Genomic DNA, 23,717 nt, shown 5'->3' on the forward strand with positions numbered 1-23,717 from the left:
AGCTGCAAAGGGTCAGGATGACGCCTGGGGGTTGTTTTTTTGGGTGGCACTTGCTAAGAAGGGATGCTCGGTCTTCACATTACCTAGATTCCCAGCCCATGGATCCTCCTTCAGAGGCGATGTTTAAAAGGAAGTGTAACACCACGCTGCCAAGTTGCATCTATGCCCGCGTTTATTTATACTGAACAGCTTTAAAAATACAGAATAAAATAGCTTTATCTACTATTATTCACAACATCTGGTCCAAATATTACATTTTTAAATATTTGTTTAATGAAGCAATGTTAGAAAAAAATACAAAATAAAAAAAACTCCGTGAAAGAATTACACATCTCAGAACAAAAAAAAAAAAAAAAAAAAAAAGAACAAAACAAAACAAAACAAAAACCCTCTTGCTGTTTAACAAAAAAGTTTTACAGCCAAAGTCAGTCACAAAAAGTCATGGAAAAAAAATCATATTTATCCCCACTGCCTAAGAACAGTCAATAGTTTGTTACGCCAAAGGTTGTTATAAACGGACAAAAGTACAATAACTTGGACTGGCAGCAAGATGATGATTTACCTGGAAAGATGCAGTAAATGCCAGATAGTACACAAGGCAATTCTAAATATATCTCTCATATCAATATGTACGGATGACGATGCACAGTCACAGTCAAATCAGAACTAGACAGGAATATTTGGGATGGCTCTGAACACGGGTCCCAATACCCAAAAGCAGCCCAGCACTAAGCCGTATAGACTCATGGGCAGAAGCGAAACACTGGCAAACTCGTGGCCTCCTCCAATACTGCAATGACCTATCGCAACGATATAAACATGAGAGCACAGAGTACCTGTCATCCCACGGCCAAAAAGGCCATTAGCCTTAAGAAAGACTAAGAAACATGCACCGAGAGGGGAATTTTCTGCAAAAATGAGTAACCCAACGCTCCCCACACCCCCCACCCCACCCCCCCCCCCCCCAAAAAAAAAAAAAAAAATCGCTTCTGGTTTAAGAAGGCCACGTAAAAGAAACGCCGTAGGTTGTGCTGGTCTGTCACACATGCATTTTCTACATCGATATACAAATCATGTGAGGCACAGGTTGTTTTAGATCGCGCGCAGGCATCCAACGGCTCGCTCAAACCACTAGAAACCGGCGGGTTTAAACCACGTGTGCCTGGAGTGCTGTTTATACCACAAACGACGAGGTTTTCCACACTTTTTATGAACGATGCAATGCTACAAATGACCGGTTGCACTCACTGATGCTCCTTGTGGTATAAATAGTACTGAGGATTTCAGTTTGCAAGCGCCAATTCTGCATCGGGAGTACCAAGATCTCAGTAGGGAGATGAACAATAAAGAAACCCTTTAGTTTTTTGGTAGAAACATAAACATGGGTAAATAAAGTATACACAACTACTATAGATTCGTCAATGAAGAAATTCTACCATCACATGACATTGTCATGACAATCATACCACTCCCTCCCAGGAAAACTGCGATCATTTATCCTGAGTGGAAATGTTATTTTTAATATATGGAAATAAAATACTGCAATATTCATGTACAAACCAAGTTGCCATATTTAAAATCAGTATTAAAAGGCATAAAGCAAATTCTGGGTTTGAAGTTTGAACTTTCTGAGCGAGGTACCTGATTAAGTTCCTCCGCCAACGCACTCTAATATGACAACAGTAATCAGCCATAGCTGTTAGCTATGAAATCTAAATTTCTATAGGTATAATTTGCAAGTATTTGCTTTAGAAAACGTGTTTCAGCATGTTAGCAAGAATTCTTAATTTAACCTAAAAAAAATACAATAGCATATCAATTACAAAAGTCCCAAGTTATTTTGTTTTGCATACATTGATACCATCTTTGATATGACAAAATGATATTTCTACCATGAATATTTGCCCTTCCACCTTAAAAGTTTGGTTGAAACATCTCATCGCCTCTTAACTCACCTCTCAGGTGTCGTCTTCCCTATGTGGTTTTGTTTAGCTTAGCAGTTTAAAGGCAGGCAGTAACATATATAGGAAAAATACAGTACTGCATTTACGGTCAGATTTCTATATCCAGCCACCCTTACGCATCAAAGCCTGGACGTAACCAGCAAACACGAAGTATTTAAACGCTTTTTGAAACTGCAGTTAATCCTCTGCAGGGCATCTGCCAGCAGCTGCTGCACGCTGTGCTCCCCCCAGCCAGGGCATTTCCCAGCTGCCACTACCATGCCAGCGCAGAAAAGCGGACGTGGGACAAGAATATCACCTGCTGCAAGTGCACAAAACTGGGGGAAAATTCAGAGATGTCACCCTCACAACGAAAAGCAACGCAACTTCTGCAGGTGGCAGCGCTGCGATGGGGTCAGGTGCATTGGAAAGGCAAAGGAGAGCTGCTCTTTCCAAGGCACCCATGCATCAGCTCCGTCCTTTGCTCACCCCTCAGCGCTGGGGAGCAAAATACCAGCAATAGCCCCGGTGCAGCTGCTGCGCGCCCTGCACGCTCAAGGTGCTGCCAATGACTCCATTGTAACCCCTCGCTATGTATTACAGGTGCTTCAGTGCATCTCCTCTGCAAAACCGAGGCTCATCTTTAACCGTTCGTGTTCGAGCAAGACGGGGAGAGGTGTTACGTACACAAATTTGTTTACAAAAATGACTGCTGACCACCGCTACTTCGTGTAGTGTTACCGAGGGAAGTGGCTGGAAAAGCAAACGCGCCGGCTGAATGCTACCGCGCTTCTCCCAGCCAGTCAACAGAATCGACACGATAGGACCCAAAGTCACAAAAAGAATTAAATCCAACAGTTAAAAGAGAGTAATCGGACTTCACCTACGCGGACAGTCTTTCCTACGCTGCAGGAAAGGAGTGCTGTTCCATTCCAGAGAGGAAAAAATACTGCTGGATTCGTTGTCCCGTAATTTGACTGAAGCATCTTGGCAATTCTCAAGTGAAGGCAACACGGAGCATCACAGCCAAAGGTGAGAGAAAACAAATGCTATTCCCCATCGCCTTGTCTCTTGACTGCGTAAGCATTTAACTTATCAAAAGAATACCGGGGGGGAGAAGCTAGAACAGCCTCGGGACACGAGTGTCACTGCTGCACTGTGCCCGGCGGCATCGCTGGCCTTGACACTTCAGTATTTCTGAGGTGGCACTGTTTTGGACAAAAAACTTTCGCCTCTCTTTCTCAACATTTATAGATAACCAACTTTGGCATTTTACATCATTACAACCACCATACATAGGTGGCTTTTTTTTTTTTTCCTTTTATATATATATATATATATGTGTATTTATATATATTTAGCTCCCCCATGTCTCCCACACATCTTTGGTTGCGCACAAAGTTGGGAAATTTGGAAGCTTCGTGCCACTGATTAGAGGTCTCCGCACTCAAACTATCTGCAGGTGGATGTGGAAATCTAACACCTTACTACCTGAAGAGGAAAAATTTAAGAATGATAAAAATGACTGTTTCACAGGCAAGCTAACCTTGTCTACTACACAATAACTTTTCCGACCAGCTTTTGAGATAGTCCAATTGACACCAAGACTGCAAACTACTGAAAGTTCCCTGAAGCAGGAACAAACACATGCTTTGTTATGGAAAAAGCGGTATAAAATAGTTTCTGGAAACAGCCATGGCATGCTGAGAACGATATCAATGGAATCATTCCGACTCTACACTATTCAGTACTGATCCGTTAAGCTCTTTCCTCGCCCTCCCCACCCCGACCCTTCCATGCTTCAATAACCAATAACAAATTCACCTGGAAGTAGACTCAGAGAAAACAGAGTTCCTGCGCTCCTGTCCAGTAGTCAAAACTTGGATAAATATATTAGTGAATTACAGGATCTACTGTTATGTTTTTTCCAGGAATACAAAACGCAAGCACCGTAGAGCATACTGGCCTTGAAATTACATTACACTACATTTCCCTGATGATCTCCACAGCTTGAAAATGCTTTTTGGGGCCACACTGAACTCTAAAACTAACTTGCAATAGTAAGAACATTAAACATGAATAAAACTTTAAATTATGAATGCATGATGAGCATGAACACCCACATAACATCAGAGCTGAGACTATTCCAGGAAAAAAAAAAAAAAAAATCTGAATGGTGCCCTGATTGGACCCAATACCCGTTAAACCATCCAGTGGATGAGGACATCAAATGTAGTGTCTCTGCTGTTCCAACATCACCTCCACAGCACTAACGAGCTTCTGCAGAAGCCTCACAAAGAGAGAAGAAGAAAGAGGCCATGCAACGTAAGCCACTCAATAAGCAGCGTCAGCTTTCGATATCCCATCAAGAAAATTCTGCACAGTTCCAAACCAGAGAATGCCAGCAGCGTTTTGACCGCATGGCTTTCCCTGCAGGGAAAGCTGCATGGATACAGGTGTTAATTGCTTAGAACTGCTCAACAAATTAGCATTTTTGTCCAGGAAACGTCTTGCTGAATACAGGCATTGCACTGTAAAAACTGTTACCGGGTGCCACCTGGAAGTTAAACATTTCCCATCCCTGTGAAACTCAAGCTACGTGGGTCCCTTTAAAAGAAAACCTGCACCTGGACACTGTAATTAGGTGGTTAAATGCCAGGCAGAAAAAGCAAACGTTTAAAAATATGAACTGACCTGAAATAAGTGATTCCTTCTACAGCACTAAGCTATCAGAAGCCGGTCGTGTGGTTTTGTCAGCAAAATTATGAAAGAAACTTTGTCTTAACAGCCGACATCTGACTGAACTATCGGTAATTCAAGAAAATACTCTCGTCATTTGCCAGCACCAACCGAGTCTGGTTTCCAGGGGGCTGAAAATACGGAATGTGCAAATCATGAGTGGAAAACAATCTATATGGGATTTGACATTATTAGAAGTAAATTTTTTTTTCCCCCTTTTTTTTCAATCCCCCCTCTTCCTTCTCACAGGATTCAAATTTTCTGGCGTAACTTAACATTGCCAGCAATGAACGCGCCAAAAATGCCAGCATCGATGACTTTAAATAAAATCACCATTTAAAGTAACATTTTCCAATAGCACCTACATACTTCTGGAACCTAAGCCCCATTTAAAATACGACTGAGGTGCGCAGGTATCTAGAGCTTTTGAAAATCAAACAGAGGAGCATTTGCAAATTTGACCCAGAGACACTAGATCTGGCTACCATCACCCACAACAGGAAAGCTTTTTTTTTTGTGTGTGTGGTTTTTTGTTTTTTGGTTTTTTTTTTTTTTTTTTTTTTTTAAATCCGTCTCAGCTCTGGTTCCAGAATTTAAATGCAGATATACAAAACATATACTTTAATGCTTCTTAATCAGCAAGAAACTGCAAATACATCTTTTACTACAACTAGATAATATAATTTCAACTAAGGCTATACTGTAGCTTCTGAGTCTTCATCTGAACTCCTGCAGTTACTGCTCTTCCTGAAGCCTTTCCACGTGTAACCCATGAAGGTAGGGCTGATGGGCAGAAAGCTGAAACACCTGTATTTTTTAATAAAGTTCATGCCAAAAGGCAAATCGTATGTTTCCATGCCATCCAGTGACTTGCTTCCTTTACCAACCCCTTTCTTCCATTTCCGTATTCCCCTTTCTTCTGGGCTTCCTAGAAGTCAAAATAAAAGGAGGAAAAAAAGTTATATATACGTGAATATCTTTATGTAAACACACACGCCCCCCTAGCAGAGGTTAAGCAAAGAAAGAAACCCCCAAATCACAGACACCATGCTCAGCAAAGTACCAGAAAGATCTTCTGGACTCCTCAAAGAGGCAGGAAGAGGGGAAAAAAATGTTGAATGGAAATGGCCATTATCTGTTTTATTTTGTTACTGGAAGTTGAGGCAAATTTTTCCTCTCAAATGAACGGAAGCAGGTTTGGATCTTTAAAATATTTTTACTCTGTCTTCTGTAGACAACTATTCTGGTTTGATTTTTATCAGCTATTTTGTATATTTAATAGGAAGGAGACCTTAACCTGAAAAAGATTCAAAGTGTTCTCAAGAAAACTGAGGCACGCAGGTGTTAAGCAGTCTGCTCTAGGCGTTAAAGTAGTCAACAACAAAAGCAGTAATTTCTCCCTCATGTGCCTCCATAAAATGCTGTGCTATCTTCACTCAGAAAGGCCATTATTATTTCAGATAAAATGCTGACCTGGAATGGTATTATCCAAAATAAATGCAACGCAGCCACCGACAAACATGGCTGTAGTGAGGAGAACGTTTAATACTTGATCAATGCCTGCTATTCCTAGAACAGAAAGAAAAAGTATTTAGAATTTTTACTGCACGTATATACACACATCCTACTGATTTACAATGCAGGTCAGCCAGGAAAACCTGCTACTGAGTTCACCGAGGAATCTGCTCAAATAGGACTCTTAAAACCACATGGGAAGAGATGCAGAAGAATCCTCACCTAGTGTAGTTGACCATGGGTACTGCTTCTTTTCCAAAACCTAACTACATGAACTTTCAGTTGCTTATAAAAATGTCGTGAAATGCCACTTTAGTTTCAACTGCAGATGCAGCTGCTTAACTCTAAATAGAAAAACTACAAAACTGGAAAAGGAGAAGCGTTCATAATGTAAAATCACATGGATTGAAGTAATTCCTTTTATAAACCTTTACTTTTTAAAAAGGACAAGACTTCACAGGACCTATTCACAGAAGAACACCGTATTTGTATTTCATTGCCTAACCCTGCTTGAATGATCTACTTTCCTGAACTACTTCAAGTAGGTTAGATATGCAATTATCTTTGGTTCTGAAGTGATGGCTATAAAAAGTTAGTTAATATTTCCTTCAAAAAAAACCCCATCAACAACCAAAATTAAAACCAAACAAATTAAGTGTTCCTTTGGTGACATGCACTGCCACGATGACTATTGAGAAGGCAGTATTAAAATAGAAAACCTTCTCCTTGAAGTCACCAAAACTGTAATTTGGCTAAAAGTCTGAAACTGAGTTCATTAAAATTCAGATTTGGAACACATCTACAGTGACAAATCTCAAAACCCCAACAAATTCCTAGCTTCCAAGCTCTACCTTGGTATTTCTCCCTATTCTTTTAACATCATTTACAACCGAGATTCACCCTTTCAGTCTTTTGCCCGTCCAGTCTTCCTGCCAGTCACCTGCTTCCATTGATCTACAATTGTACTCAGAGAAAGCAGGACAACTTCAGATGTACCCCACCAAAACATCCAATCCGGGTCTCAATACCTCAATTAACTCCCCTCTGAACACACCTGTCTTCTAATCCATAGTTTCTGCTGTCTCCATAATACTTTTTTTCTCTTATTTACCCTTTTTATTACTAGGTATTTACATGTACTTTGCATATGAGTACAAGGTAAAAGTACACTTCAAGTAAATGATCAAAAATACCTGTGACCAGTGGATTTTGTTTGAGATAGCTTGGAAGGACAAGTCCGAAGAAAATGGAAAATCCCAGTACAAACAGGTTGCGAGAGGAATTTAGATCTATGAACTGGAGGTTAGACAGACCCACGGCTGTAATCATCCCTAAATAAAAACAAAACAAGTGTCAGCTTTTATATAGTCTTTTTCTTCACAAAAAAATTAGGGGCACACATATGAACACAGCACTAGAATAAAAAGATACAGCCACATAGCACACAAAGAGGAGCAAAAAAACCTCCCATACGTTACCAAAGAGAGTGCAGAAGAGGGCACCAAGCACGGGGTCAGGCAGCGATGCAAAGAGAGCACTGAACTTGCCAACCATCCCAAGCAAGAGCATGAAGGCTGCCCCGTACTGAATAACCCTGCGACTTCCAACCTGCAGGAGAACAAAAAGGAAAGAAGAAATCCACACTTAGTCCAACTTCATGCCTTGCTTTTTTTTTTTTTTTTATTATTGCCTTTTCCATTTAAAACTTCTTTTCCAGTTTCCATGCATGTTTTTCGTGGTGTTAAAACAGGCTGCAGATCCTTTACAAATGTTTTGGAGGGCTCAGCCGTACATGGCTGCCCTCCAATTCTAACATAGCTTCGTTTGATTTTGTTTTCATTAAGTCATCTCTAAAACCATCTGTAACTGCTATAGCCACAATAGCCATGAGGTGTGGTGCAGCGCCATCTACAATAAAGAAAACAGACAGAAAATAACTAGGAGAGATTTCAGAGATCAATTGTAATGCAAAAAAAAAAAAAAAAAAAAAAAAAAAAAAAAAAAATCCATGCGCTGTTGCCCTTTTACACAAGAACGTATGTACCAGTTCACCTGATACGCACCTACCACAACTTACCACACAGCTCACTTGAAGGAGACGCAGCCTTGCTAGCCAGAGATTATCAACTGATTTTTTTTATCATCCCTCTCTGAGATCACAACTGAATTCACTTCACATGCAAACCATGGCTGTGCTAACACTGTGAAACCAAGTGCCTACGCTTCCTTCCCATTTTTATTTTGAGCATTCAAATTTTGGGCAGTATCGCTCTGGCACTGTATGTTGTAGCGGCAGCTGATAAACCTGAATGGTTGACATTGTAATAGTGTTATACTTGCGTAAGAGGTGCACCAGGGCCAAAAAAATACCCTGTTACACTGGTAAGGCGGATTCTAGCAAAGCCCTTCGTAGGTCTCCCGTTACAGAGTAATAAGCTTCAAGAAGGAGATATTAATTTGTTAATCATGTGTGACGGCGCTAAATGAGTGAAACGAGAAAAAAAAAGTTACAGTAGGGATGTTTACGATAAAAGTACTTCTTTTGTCTTAATTCTTTACTGCTTAAGTGTCAGGTGAGATGTGTTTAACCTACAAACAGAAGCTACACCAGTAAGTCGCGACTGTTCCCTAGCATAACAACAGAAGTCAGCTTGCACCTTCCTCTACTTTTCATAAAGATTAATTTCCTCAGGACTACCCATATCTTGCTCTAAAATTATCATCCTGCATGAAAGAGGCAGATTCTTTAAAAAATCTGCGTGATAGCGACATTTATTTATGCAAACACTCAATCACTACAAGGCAAACAAATTAGGCTCCTTTTGAAAGCTACTGAAAGCATCCTGGTCAGCATTTAGCTCAAACTACATATTTACTCCAGGCACTCGTACAGACACTTTATGTGATGATTGTGAAGAGCACGGTAAGGCACCTAGTACCTTAACTGGAGTGTCCATTTCATCATCAACATTATGGCATAAGCCGCCTACACTTTTGCCCCAACTGATCAGATTTCATTGATTCGTCTCTCATCAAATAAAATTTGCTCATAGGCTAATTCCAAGAGTTTGCAGTATTTATATCCAGTTGAAGCCTCCAATTTAAATTCCAAGCGTAATCGTTTACTGCTTTCAAGGGAGGTAAATGCCTCTGCAAACATTGGACTGGTATCATGGGATCACCGCGACTATGTAGTCTTTACTCATGAGCACCAAAGATTTCCTCTCCCAGATAAACAGCAGAGTGTCTACATGCCAAAAATCTATTTTGATATAAATTGAAGTTGAAAAACTATTAGGTTTTTAGGAATGAGTATGCAGACAAGAAAAAACAAGACAAAAACTGGAGCACAGCCATCCAGCTGGGCCGTTCTGGATAAGGCATATTCACTCTTCCACCATGTGCTCTGAACAAACCTAACTGTAGTTAACTCTGTTCTCTGTAACAGCTGCCACTTTAACATTCATTTTCCACTGTTCCAAAGCAAAACGTACACTCATTTCTGTGGACTGTTAAGAAAATAGTGCTTGTTAATTCATATCAACTCCTATGAAGTAACAACAGAAAGGAAGCAGAACAGAAAACCCCTTTCTTTAAGGATTTTTCTAACGAAGATTTCTTCTAGGAAATTTCCATCAGCAGCTGAATGGAAGACTTCTACAGACAGCAGATGGTGCTATTAGTACATTATATTATATTCCACCCTAAACCTGAAAAGAATCGCCCTTTGTGCAGAAAAAAAAAAAAATGGCTGAAGATAAATTCATCATCTATATTTGATTAAGTCACAGGGATGAGTTATTGTAAGCAGAGAGCATGTATTTTCTATCTTGTAAGCATAAAGGAGATTTATAGCTTCCAAGTGAAAAACACAACAAGATGTACATATTTACAACATAAATTACCCTTACCAATTTTGTTGGTATTTCTTAACAAGGTTACATTAACAATATCGGGCAAATCCATCTGCAGTCCAAGGTCTCCCTGTTCAGCAAAGCATTCCAGCACACATCCAGTTCCACAAGTGAACAAAGGAACTCCTCAAGTGCTTATATATTTTGCTGAATTACAACCCAAAATATATGTAATCCCCTAAGCACGCTCAGTGCCTTAAAAACCTATCGTAACAGAAACAGATATTTAGGGTACGTGTACCTTTGAAGTTACCCTGACTACAGTTCCTGTTCTAGCTGTGTCAGCATAATGTCTTAATACACACGTAGATAAAGCCCAAGGACGTCAAGTTGCCTTTCATTGTGTCGTCAAGTGAGACATTAAAGTCAGGCAGCTCTCTAGCGATGCTTTCAGAGCCAACACATCCAAAAGAGTATCAATTTCTATACAGTTTACCATGTTTATGCCTCCACTCAAAACACCCTAAGCCTTCTTGCTTTGCAAAGGGATAGCTTATTTAGCGTCATCTCCTTTATGTAGGTTTTCTAACTGCCCTTTACTCCAAATAAAAATCAGATTTTTGAGGTCCTTATCTAGAACGCATTTCCGTTAGTCAGTGGCTGGTATGGACAAGTTAGGTAAATTTACCTAATTCGGAATGCTGTGTAAAGTTTGCCTGCACAAAGTGCTAAGTAGTATGGTTTCTTGGAAGAGGATCACATTGTGAAACATGAAAATGGTGTAAGCCATCTGCCAGAGGAGACAAAACACTCAAATCACTGAGTAATCGAGGTAAAGTACATACCTTCGTGATGCCCAAGACACCAATGTTAGGGCTGGAAGAAGTGGATCCGTTCCCTGTCCCAAATACTCCATCCAGAACACAGGACAGACCCTCAATAAAAATCCCTCTGTAAACCCCAAACAGAAAAAAAAGAGGGAAAGAAAAGAAAAAAAAAAGAAGAAAAAAAAAAAAGATTAAAACTTGTATTAGCATAGACTTGCATCAGATGGTGCTTTATGACCACATGCTACGTGGGGGTCTGTTACAGCATCTGTCCCACATGAATTACTATAATTCATGTTTCAAGCTCCAAGACACCTGGAAACCAAACTTGAGTTCTGTTTTCTATGTCTTAGGAATCCACATTATTAAACCAAGGAAATTATAGAATAATTCCAAGTCAAACAGAGCTGCTCTTTATTTCTAAAACTGCATTTCAGGTGAATTTTACAAGCTACCCCAATTCCAGAACCCATTTAGGGTTCTGCCCCTACAGAAACCGAACTATTAACCACCATGGAATCCAGCAGGAAAAGAACTAGGTTTCCAACACTACACTTGCAACAAAATAATTCAACGTGACAGTTGCATTTTGTGTTTCAGATTCTCGGCCCTTCTGTTTGACCTAATTGCAACACTTAATCTCAGAGCACATTCCTGTCTTATCCCAATGAAAAAACCCCAAAAGAATAAAAAAGTAGCTTCAGACATTGAAAAATATTTCTTTTTTTGACATACCTGTTTATTGCATGAATAGGTGGAGGAGGTGCGCAAGACAACCTGGCACAGGCATAGTAATCTCCTATTGATTCAATAATGCTAGCAACAACTGCGCTAAGCATTCCTATTACTCCAGCGGCTGAGATCGTCGGCAGTCCCCACTGAACTGTGAAGAAAAGGAAGCTGAAATTGCTTGTGCCACAGAAACCAAATTTCAGTATCAAAACATACAGCAATTTCATAGAATCACAGAATCATTTAGGTTGGAAAGGACCTTTAAGATCATCAAGTCCAACTGTTAACCCAGCACTGCCACTGAACCACGTCCCTAAGTGCTGCATCCATACGGCTTTTCATCACCTCCAGGGATGGCGACCTCCAGCACCTCCAGGGATGGTGACCTCCAGCACCTCCAGGGATGGCGACCTCCAGCACCTCCAGGGATGGTGACCTCCAGCACCTCCAGGGATGGTGACCTCCAGCACCTCCCTGGGCAGCCTGTTCTAATGCTTGACAAGTCCTTTCAGTGAAGAAATTGTTCCTAATAGCCAGTTCTAAACCTCCCCGGGCACAACTTGAGGCCGTTTCCTCTTGTCCTATCACTTGTTACTTGGGAGAAGAGACTGACCCCCACCTGCCTACACCCCCCTTTCAGGGAGCTGTAAGGAGTGAGAAGGTCCTCCCTGAGTCCCCTTTTCTCCAGGCTGAACCCCCCAAGTTCCCCCAGCTGCTCCTCAGAGGACTTGCTCACCAGACCCTTCCCCAGCTCCGCTGCCCATCCCTGGACACACTCCAGCACCTCAACGCCCTTTCATTGTAGTGAGGGGCCCAAACCTGCACACAGGATTCGAGGTGCAGCCTCGTACAGGGGGACGATCACTGCCCTGGTCCTGCTGGCCACATTATTTATTCATCTTTAATGGAATCAACAAATTCCCTTCACAGTAAGACAGTCTGGCAAGTTCAAGTAGATGAAAAGAGCAAAGGAAAAACCGCCTAACCAGCTGCTTTGATCATGCTTGGAAAAAACCCAAAAAACCCTAAACCCCACCAAAAACATTCCTCCTGTTCAGAAGGAAGGAATTTGAACTACTGCTTGTGAAAAAACAATTCTGATCACTGAGGCGAGTGCCACTTAATTATTATTGCTCTAAAAACTCAGCCTTTGGTTACAAGTCTAGTCTACCGAAGAGAATGGCCAACAACCAGCTATGATCACTGCACAAACACCTCCCAATTCCAAATTTTTGTAGAAAAGAAAATAAGATTAATTTAAGCCTGTAGAAAAGCTTGGCAGGTTTTCCACAGCAATTGCCTTGATGCTTTTATCTCTTTGAAATAGATGAGCCTCTTGCAACAAAAGGAACTTGAAGTCACACAAACGTGAATGAACAAGGCTTCACAAATAAGAAACGTCTAATCAGGGTGGAGAACTTTTCCTCCTCTTCTTTCCCAAAAGCTATTATACATTTTGCAAGTACTGCTTTAGAAGTGGTTTCTTTTAAAAACTAATCAGAACCAAAGCATATGGAAAACCACAATGAAGCTGCCTCATTACAACGTAGTGGTATTCCTAACAATTTCTATTATTCTATTCTAGTAGAATATTACTCTCTATCATTACCCCATTAATTTCTGAGCAGCACAAGGGTGTTGCAACTCTATCTCATGCCCTAAGAAAAGCCTTCAACAGCTTTAAACTTAGAGGTGGCCAGCAAAAGCACCCAAAATGTCATGTAAAGCGTTTTGTGTTCTCTTGTAAATACTTTTTTGTCCTTTGATAAGCATGGACTGGCACTCTCTGACTTGCCCTTCGGCCCAATTCCAATGCCACTTCTGCAAGTCGGGACATGTTTATGTAGCTGTTTAACACTGTGCTAATTCAAGAATGGGTGTGTTTGGGGCAGGGGAGTGCATCAAGCTGGAGAAAACTCAGGCACTACTCTTCTTTAGAGAAGAGGAATCAATGACTTCGGTAGCTCCACAGGAGTTGTAGTAACCCATCCTTATTTATTGTGTAACATTAACAGTAGCTCACCACAGTATTGGCAAGTGCAGATATATCAACCATTCTCTGAAAATCCACGTTAAACATACGGTCGCACTATGTTATTAGAGGTCAAGAGTTACCCAGATAAACCCTGCAAGTGCCTTCTACAAATTCAAGTTTCAGAAACTCAGGTCTTTCTTGGGTGAGACCTTCAGGTATCAAATCAAAGAGGAAAACAAGAAAAAGAACATCACCCCCGTCAATGGTATCTTTAGATCAGTGCATGCTGAAGTACATCAGAATATAGTACTGTGAGAAAAACAGCAATGCTTCTGAAAACAACACAAATTATATTCACAGGTGTATTATTACAAAACCAGCTCTTAAACCCTGACATACTTACAAGGATAAGGAACCTTGAACCACGGAGCTACCAAAAGCACTCCTCGTCGTGCGTCTGTGCGAGCGTAGAAGCCGTACTTCGAACTGTCAGGGGGAAAGACGTCTGTCACAGTGAAGATGAAGCAAAGCAACCACGACACCAAAATAGCTAAAATAATCTGTGAAAGAGGAGGAAAAAAGACGTTTAAAATAAACTCTCACTGGCAGTATTCATCAACAGCAAACAGTTCCGGCACAGAATACCTATTACACAAATATCTGAGCGTGATCTTAAGTGATGTTTTAAGTCTGAACAAGTAGTAAACCCTGTAATAGATCTGTTAGATGTTTCCCTGCTGCCCCTAACGAAGGTGCTGTTAGAAAAGCTTTAGAATTAGAGCAAGCCTCTTCTCTCCCGTAACAAATGGGAAAGTCTCCAAAGAGGCACTTAAACTCGTGAATTCATCTCAGTTTTACCAGAGAAATAAAAAGAGGTCTTTCACACGGGGGAATGGAGCATGGCTTTCCTAAAATTAGAAGATAACGATCTCTCCATCCCTCCTTGGAGGGCTCAGTCTAGGCTTTCACTGCATGCATAAACATACCTTCTTCTCTACCCCCTTCCCCCCCTGCCATGATCTTCATCACTCCAAAAACTCTTCATCAGAGACAGATACCCAAATGGGATCCAGCAAGGCTACAATATGAGACCATTTCATGTGGTAAATGAGCCATTTAGTTAAGTTCATTTCAGCTTTTATCTCACCTTTGTGATCAATTGTATTGTTATGAAAAATCAAAACCAAGGGGGGAAAAAAACCACCCCAACCCCAAAACACAAATAAGAGGTGTTTTTTTCTAACTGAAGAACAAGTTCAGCTACTCACAGGGAACATCTTAAAAAGCTGCAGTCTGTATGCCGTCCATCCTTTCTTGGATTTGTAAATGGGTAAGGGAAATTTGACATTTCTGGCATACTGAGAAAACAACAGTACTAGGAAAATAGTCCTGAGAAAAAAGGAGGAGGAGGAGGAGGAGGGTGGCACAAGAGAGACATGTCATTAGCACCAGCATGTTAAAACCCCCTCTTCACCACAAACCTGCTCAGGCTCTTCAGACACAAAAATACAAACGTACATTTTAAATACAGCACAAGACAAGGCATCATAAGAGAATATATTTTGAATAAATTATTACTCCATGAAAGCTGAAACAACATAATTTGTATTCTAAAGTGCTGCAAAAAATAGCCAGCAGCAAACAGGTAAATGAAACTAGGAAAATTAATCAGACTAAAAGATCTTCAGAGCTAAGCACCCATTAGCAAAGAGCTACACTGCTGCGCTGCTTGTGTCTTTTTGACTCACTCCATCTGTGTGTCTAGGTCTGCTCTACATAAAGCACAAAGGTTGCTGCTAGCAAGTAGGAAGAAACAGGAAAACTGGAGGCCAGTGTACAGTAATCTTTACATTTCAGAATTTGCAGAAAACTCCAAAGCACTTTAAAAATTTCTGTCAAGAGAAGTTCTTCAGTTCTTAAGAATCCCTTTTTTTGGTATGTGCATCTTTCACCAAACAGCACTAAATCAAGCATAATAAAACCTAAGAAAACAAGACTTCATTCAACTGCAGTTCACCAGTAACCCAGTTTACTACAGTTTTTAGATGCCTCAAGTATTAAGCATCTTCCCCTCTCGTCACAGCTAAGCTCCTCTATATGTTAAAAATTAATTCAATTCTACAGCTAAAATATGTATCCTCTGCAATGAAAAATAAAAAGCCAGGGCAGGTTGCTCAATTCTGAAATTGCCAAAACCCGTTTTGCTATTAAAAAGGCTACACAGAGTCAAGCTGTCTGAAGCAGCAAAGCTTCTCTGAAATTGGAGATTATGTTTTTATCAGCTGACTTAAAAAAAAGGTGGATTTTAAGCCTCCCTCCCTTTTCTATCCAAGATCAGTTTCAGGCTGTAAGAAACAGAACAGAGCTTTCTTCTCCCTCAGTCTCCAGGAACAAAGAGCTCTGCACAAGAAGGGTGTCATTTATAGCCTTTACCCCCACCTAGAGTCTAATGATAAAGGCACCTTTTCCTTACATTCAGGGAACGTTCTGGCATCCCTCCCGAAGTCCATTACGGCAAGACAGGCTCCCCTCCCTAACAGCAGCTATCCTGGCATGCTAGCCCTGAAGACAGGTGGCTTTGTATTTTGATTTATTTAGTAAGGAGCTGTAAATAATTCAATAACATTATATTCTGGTAAGTAGTATTACATTGGCTACATGCCAGGGGGGATTACTGCCATTCTGTAAAATATTACCAAAGCATTAAACACCCAAAGACACAGTTTTGTTCACCAGATCTACAGGCAAAGACCAATTCAGGAATAATTTCCCTTTTAACAGATCACGATGCGTTGTGTTTTATGGATTAAATGGTTTCAGCTTGGCACTGGCAGAACAAGCAAGGTCAGGAAACCGTTTGGGAAACACGAAAATCTTGTCAAATAGCTTCTGCAGCTAATGCAAGATAATAGCTCTTACACAGGTATTATTTTGCTGTGCAATACAGTATTTTTATCTCATCAGAGCAGTCAAGACAGTCTCAAGTGCCACATCTTGTAGAGATCAAGTTACTTTTGAGTAGCTCTAGATGGCTACAGAGTTATTTTCAACAATCTAGTGCACATTTTTGCATGGCAGAAGCCAGAAATACTTATTGACTGGGTAATATTTAAATCCTGTTCCCAAATTGATTTATTTTTTTCCATCTGCAAAATGTCAACTTTAATTACATGTTTCTGTGTCCAATTCACTAAACGTCTGCTTGATTGATTTAATGTTAGTCCCAACTTGCACAGAATTTGTTTTACAGAAAAATAAAACCTTCCTTTGGGTCAGCAGCTTAACATAATAGAATTACAAAAATATTCATGATGCTAAAATCCAAGATAAAAGAGAATTAAACAGCCTTTTTAATCATAAGCTGCAGTTACAGAATACTTTACATGTTCAAAGTACTGTGCAAACAGATTAGTCAGATCAGAATCTGATCTCATCAAGTCATTCCTTCCGCTTCCAGAGCCAGCACCAAGTTGGTCGCTATATACTGAACAGAGCAACTGCTTCAGCCAATTTCCTTCTCCCTAAAATGTGGGTTCCATCTGTATTTGGCTGGTTACCCGCAGCATCTCACAGGAAGCTTTTGCCTCCTCCTCACAACTCATTTTTCTCCATTATTCCCTTTCATACCACTAATCTCAATTCTTTTATTTCTCTGGCACCTATACCTACAGCAGCACAACCATCACGCCCTGACACTCACTCTAAAAGCCTTTCCGTCTACTGAACAGAAAACTGTCTACTTATGCCTCACTGACTGATGGCATTCATGGAAATAACACATGCTCTCTCTCGTACGAATTTCTCTCGGCTGTAGGTAAGCAAGCCAGTTAAGACAGATGACTCACTAGTACCAATGGTATTTGCTCACTATTGCAGAATAAGAAACATACACAACAACATCATAAAAACAGAAATTGCTCACTAATCTCTCCAGTGTTTTGCTAAATCATCATTTCTAGAGCACTGAATTAGAACCAGCCAATGGCTCCCGGATCAACCGATGTTTTATAAAATTCTCTCTTCTCCATACCTCACTTTCAGCCACTGTCCTTTCCTGCCTCCTCAAGTTGCTGGTGCCCTTATTCCCAACTGGCCAGCTGACCCGACCCAGACCCGCTCACATTCCTGCACACGGTGTTTCTCCATGCTCAGAGCGCTGCAATGCTACCTTTGGGAGCTAAGCAGACCCTGGCTTTTCCCTGGCACTCCAAAATTCCTGCCCGATGCCTTACCGACCAGGAGCCCCCGGCTTAAGCCAAGAACACCCAGGAGTACTTACAACATAGCGATACCCCAGTGTTTGCCTGCTCTTTCTCCAGCAGCTTGGAAACCGGAGAGGCCGATGAGAGCAACAGTTGGCGTGATGGTCAGAGGTCCAATGTATCGCAACAGGGCGCCAGGAAGGCCAAGCAAACCAATCACCACTTCTATCAAGGAGGACATGATAATTGCACCTTGGATCTGAACACACAAGAACGGGAAAGAGACAGTTCAGTCAAATCTTAGAAGCAAACCCCAAACGTTTCTTTTTCTGCTCTGGATTACAAACTGCAGTTAAAAGAATTCAGTGACACAGAAGAACTCAGCAATTTTTTCGTCATAAAACAGCTCATTAGGTTTAAGTGACTTATTGCTTAAGCATAACACTTATGGTTTTCTCCACAAAACTATTACACAACAGACCAGTGGGCCAGTCTGGTAGTTGTGTGGATAGCACATCACACTGTCAGACAGGAGACCTGGGTTCCAGGCTAACCTTTAAGCTCTCAGATCGAACGGCAAGGGTTGGTGGCGCCACGGAGGTGATGCTCCTAGCTCCTAGGGGCAGAGTGTATGCTGCATTGTTCACAAGTGCTCCTTAGAAGCTGGTATAGAGCAGCGTTGTGGTCTCAGGAGACTGTCAGCCCTCTTGGCTGCAGGGCTCTTGGCAGGATGTAGCTATGGTTTGAACATGGGGAAGAGAGAGGGGTTGTTTTTAATTAAGAAAAAGTTTGCAGCCCAAAGCAACGGGATGGGAGATAAATTCCATGACACACGCCTTAATTTGGACTATGCTATCTACTACTCTCGTGTGATGCCTGGGCACAACCCTCATCCTGGGCTCTGCAGAGCATGACGGAGTTCAGACTACAGTGCTGCGAGTGGAGAAGGAGTTTGATGTATTTCAGCAAGCCTCTTGGGAGAATCAACATCTTATCAGAATAGTCTTCAACCTAAGACACCTAGGAATGAACCAGATTTGCTAACTGCGTGTTTACCTTTCACAGGATAGCCTACTGAACAGAGCAACAGCAGGCAAGTGGCCTGGTAGCAGCTGAACTGCTACCAGCGAGCACAAATCTCAGTGTTACAAGAAGAGTATTCATCTCACTTGCCCATTTTACTGCGCATCTTTTGGAATGTGGTAACTAACTCCTTGTATTTGCTGTCCAGCAATGAACAAGTTGAAAAATGAAGACTTCCATGAAATGAGTAAAGGGAGATATTCAAACGAAAAGCGCCGTGAAAGAAGACATTACGAACTTACAAGACGAGAACACACAGATGGTTAGGTGAGAAACTTAACTGGAATCAAGACAGATCAAACAGCTAAAGGCTACTACTCCTACATTACCTCTCGTATTCTGGGATACCAGATGTGCTCAGTGTGAAGCAGTTCTGTTGTTCCGTTTGTAACTGTTATATCTTACAAAAAAAACAAAAACAAAAAAACAAAAACACGGGTTTTATTCTGCAGGCACTTTACCATCTTTTAATACAAAATAAACCTCTCCTTAAGCTGTGCCTGACAAAGGAGCCTTGATTTCCACAGAATAAAAGTTCTGCAATGCTACAAATCAAGTAATAACATGCTTACATTCCCCAAGAGCTAACCGCTAATTTTACCCACTGTACCAAAGTGGAAAAACCCCATAACTTTCAGAAAGAAAGGTCAATTAGGGATTCTTTACCCATTCCAGTAAACGGATGAATGGAGACTTACTCAACTGCACACTAGGAATCACACACTCCAACGTTTGTTGTTCACCAATTTAGGTCACTAACTGAGTGATGAATTGATTTGTGGTAACAACCCCATCCGACAACTTTTGAAAGTTAAAAGGTAGCAAGAAGTAGCAAAGGGAGTAGTGGGAAAAAATAGACAGTATTTTCTTTCAACAAGGCGTGGGTTAGGATACTGGCACATTTTGGTGCACATAAATATCCAGCACAACTAGCACTAGTAAAGCACATCACAGTCTGCCTTTACCTCTTGGGCACTGAAACCCATGTGCTACTTCCCAGTAGCTCAATCTGACTCCCCCAGTGAGAAAATGTGAATGCTCAAAACTAAGTTTTCTACAGAAAAAACATCAGGGAAACTAATTAAATGGCTGTAAGTGAATTGAGAGATGTATAAACACATACATAATATAAATGTAAATAATTAAGAAAATCAAAAGGACCCCTGGGAAGAACTTCAGTCAGAAGCAAGCAGCCTGCTTCTCTATACTGCCGTCCTGGACTCCCCACAGCCTTATTACTGAATAACTACACCCCATTAAGAAGAAAACCGCCAGAGCTGTTTCCATTTCAGTTTTCTAACTTAAATTAAAGCAAAATCCCCCTACCCAACCAGTTTTCCTGCACATTTTCACCCTAAATACATTCAAAACCTTTCAGGATGACGACATTAGCAAAGAAAAAGGTAAAACAAACATCCAAAGCTTGCTCTGCAAAACCTGTCAGGTATGAATTAGGTAAAAACACCGGTCTTGATATGATGCTGAACATCGCTCAGCCTTCCTACTACTCAAATTAAAAGGACCCAACTGGACTCACCATTTCCAAATACCAGAAAGGAACATTTATGGAATCTTTCTGCCTTTCTCTACTTTGTTAACAAAATCTAGACTTCTTTTGTCAACATTTTTTACATTAAAAAAAAAATCCAACCAGAAACGGAATTCCACAAGGGCATTTTTAGGAATCTTTTTCCAAGGCACAAAGTTTTAACACTGTAAAAGGAAGGAATTTTTCACATTCCCTGCTCATTACTTCCAGTTTCCAGATCAAAAGGCTTGGCAGTTGCACTATACGTGATCTGCATCATCTGCTACTTAAACCTGAACAAGAATCAATGACAATTACCTGTATTATTACATTTCCACTTCTCCAAGGAGAGTATTGCTCTAGCAGGTGCTAAGAATGCAAAAGCACTCGCTTGAAACAAGGGTAACCTGGTGGAAAGGAAAAGAAGAGATGCTGACGTTTGTAGATGTTAACAGTGCTGTGTCAGGACATCAGTTGCAGTTAAATGGTTACTCATCCTCAAAACCATCCTTAATGCTGTGTGTGTGACTGTGTTATTAAAAATGTGAAATATAAGAATTTCTTATTAAAAAGAACAGCCATAGAGATCCCAAGACTTCACAAACCAAAGACCTAACAGAAGACACTACGCACATGAAGTTATTACTACAACATCTTGTAACAGGTAATTACTGGATACCAGCACGCTGGTACCAGACATTGATTTAAAGTTTTGACTCGGCAGCACAAGGATACAGATGTACGTTCTGAAGTACGTCCCAGCCAGACTGCTGGACGTGCAGCTTTCACCGTCCCGCCACATGAAAAAAGCTCTCTGACAGTGCAGTGTGCAGTCTGCATACTCAATACCTTCCCTCTGCATGACGTGAAGTATAGTCATTTATACATTCATCTTTAAGTGTATGTGTAAATAACTATTAGGTTGACAACAGCCGATTAGATGTTCCAGGTGGCTACCAACAATAAATACACATGCTGCAAGAATTTCAAGATGACATTCTTCGCATTGGTGTTTACACTTCCCAAAAGGTTTAAGATCTAAAGGCATCTAGCAGCACCAACTACATATTTATTGAATCAAGCGTAGCTTGCGTAACACCACAAATATCCAGATGTTACTTAGCTACAGAGAAGATGCACTTTGAACTATTCTATAAATACCGTCATTAATGGATTGTAGTAAGATTCTCTTTAATAACAATCTCTAACTGTAACACACGGAACACTTAATTGCTCATGTGGCTCTAATCACTGCACCATGTTTATGGCTGTTTTACAGTCGCAACAAAGTGCCTTGATGCCAGTGCAAACACCAGTAAAGGAAAAAGAACTAACCGTAGCAGATTCAGATAAAGATCAAAAAAGATACAAAGAGGGGGGGCAGAGGGAGGGGGAAAAAAACACCAAATCAGTGGGGGAAAAAAAATCCAATACATGTTTAACACAAAGAAGATCAAACTAGAAGCATGTTACTAACAGTAGCTGTGAAGTTCACAATCAAGAACAGCTGAACTACCATTGGAGTTTGGGCCATGAGTAATCTGAAAAGCCAACCCACCTACTGCAAACATTGAAAACTGCAAGAGAAAGTTAAATTTCATAAAATACACCAGCCATCTGAGCACACCTGACTGGCACGCAATTCTCTTCTAAGTTTCTTCAAGCAAAAATCAAAGCTTTATCTTTGGTGAAGAAACGGTTGGTATCTACGAGTGAATGATTCACCTTATTTTTCAGGCTTCATTAAGCAACCCGAGCAAGGTGGTGCCCACGGCAAAATCTGCAATACCTGTAACAAGCTGTTACGCCTCTATCCCACCTACACAGTACTCTGTCCCCCACTAATGATTTTGTAAATACACCTTGCAAACACATTCTCCAGTGATGACATCAGTTGTACTGAACTCAGGTTTAGATTGGGAGCTTTGTATCACATAAAATACGCTACATACGTATTGAATAGTAAGATCTTAGCACACCTTGCTTAGCTATCCGCCTAACCTTTGTATGAGACAGTAAACCTGGAATATTTAGCAAAAGGGCCAGTAGGCTCAAAATATTTTTTTTTCCCCCCGTCCAAGTAGAAAAAATTAGTATCTTTCACCCAATTTATTACTCAATATCAGCCAACCAAGATCAGTCTCTTTCTGAAGACACAGCTGCAGTTTGGAACATGACTTACAAAATACCTTTCCCACTGCTAAGCCAGGCATTCATTACTAGCTGGGCAAAATATCACCAGTTTATGATTGGACTATAATTTTAATTTCACATCTAAATTGTGAAGTTGCTCAATTCTGGCACCAGCCCTTGTGGCGGCAGAGCTTTTTATGCAGTTAAAGTAATCTGGAAATGTCTTCCCTATCTTAACATGTCACACAGATGTAAGAATGCTTAGCGATGGGCACAGCAACAAACCTAAAATGTTGAGTTATATATTAAAGCTGTATTTGATTGTCTCAGTCATACTAATTACTCTGAATCTTTGCCAAATCTTTTGGCTTATTACATAATCCAATGAATAGCTTGAATTCCTAAAATTAGTATGGGTACCAAACTGACCACAACTCCACCTCACAATTGAGCTAAATCCATCTTTAAGGGCCTCTAAACCACGGAATTTGACCTTTTGAAACCGTAGTGGCTTTATTTGCTGAAATACTTTGACAGACCTGCCAATAAATACTTTAAAATATCATTTAGAGAACATCGCTGCTATATCCCGTTCCCACCCTTACATAAAACCAGAATCACATGTTAAATAGTTATAAAACATTCAACTGCAGTTATTTTCTCCTTAAATAAAAGTTCACTTATTTTAAGACCCAAATGCAATTGCCTCTTCAGTATATAAACATATAGTTCACAGTGCAAGTGGAAGCCACTGAAAAGAAAAAAACAACCCAAAACCCCACTAAAAACCAAAAAACCCACAGAGGGTACAGGTGGCGTTGTACAGAAGGAAGAGAACAGCAGCTCTTTGGGAACTGATGTTGTTTAGCCTGGAGAGGAGGAGATTTGGGGGGGAATCTTAGTGCTCTCTGCAGCTCCCTGCAAGGAGATTGTTAGACATGTGGGGTTCGATCTCTTCTCCCAGATAACAAGTGATAGGACAAGAGGAAATAACTTCATATAGATTCAGTATTAGGAAAAATTTCTTCACTGGAAAAAAAAAAAAAGAGTGATCAAGCATTGGAACAGGCTGCCAGGGACGTGGTGGAATCGCCATCCCTGGAGGTGTTCTAAAAATGCATAGATGCGGTGCTTAGGGACATGGTATAGTGATGGACTTGGCAGTGCTGGATTAACAGTTGGGCTT

At 40.7% G+C, this 23,717-nt stretch overlaps 1 protein-coding gene across 5 annotated transcripts in view; it reads right to left on the reverse strand.

Annotated features, from left to right (window-relative positions):
- Positions 1 to 5,288: 5,288 nt before the first annotated feature.
- The window catches only part of SLC23A2 (solute carrier family 23 member 2), a 62,063-nt gene continuing 43,634 nt past the window's right edge, over positions 5,289 to 23,717 (reverse strand). For all 5 annotated transcript variants that reach the window (XM_027782257.2, XM_055820186.1, XM_005234232.4 and 2 more), the window contains 11 exons: positions 20,717 to 20,805; positions 19,200 to 19,270; positions 17,865 to 18,046; positions 14,854 to 14,974; positions 13,989 to 14,145; positions 11,614 to 11,761; positions 10,897 to 11,002; positions 7,676 to 7,805; positions 7,391 to 7,528; positions 6,156 to 6,251; positions 5,289 to 5,610 (listed from right to left, as the gene is read on the reverse strand). In XM_027782257.2, coding sequence (XP_027638058.1) covers positions 5,378 to 5,610; positions 6,156 to 6,251; positions 7,391 to 7,528; positions 7,676 to 7,805; positions 10,897 to 11,002; positions 11,614 to 11,761; positions 13,989 to 14,145; positions 14,854 to 14,974; positions 17,865 to 18,046; positions 19,200 to 19,270; positions 20,717 to 20,805 — 1,471 coding nt within the window. In that variant the 3' untranslated portion in view covers positions 5,289 to 5,377. The remainder of the gene's footprint in view (positions 5,611 to 6,155; positions 6,252 to 7,390; positions 7,529 to 7,675; positions 7,806 to 10,896; positions 11,003 to 11,613; positions 11,762 to 13,988; positions 14,146 to 14,853; positions 14,975 to 17,864; positions 18,047 to 19,199; positions 19,271 to 20,716; positions 20,806 to 23,717) is intronic.

This window comes from Falco peregrinus, chromosome 17, assembly GCF_023634155.1.
Source record: "Falco peregrinus isolate bFalPer1 chromosome 17, bFalPer1.pri, whole genome shotgun sequence".
Taxonomy (NCBI): domain Eukaryota; kingdom Metazoa; phylum Chordata; class Aves; order Falconiformes; family Falconidae; genus Falco; species Falco peregrinus.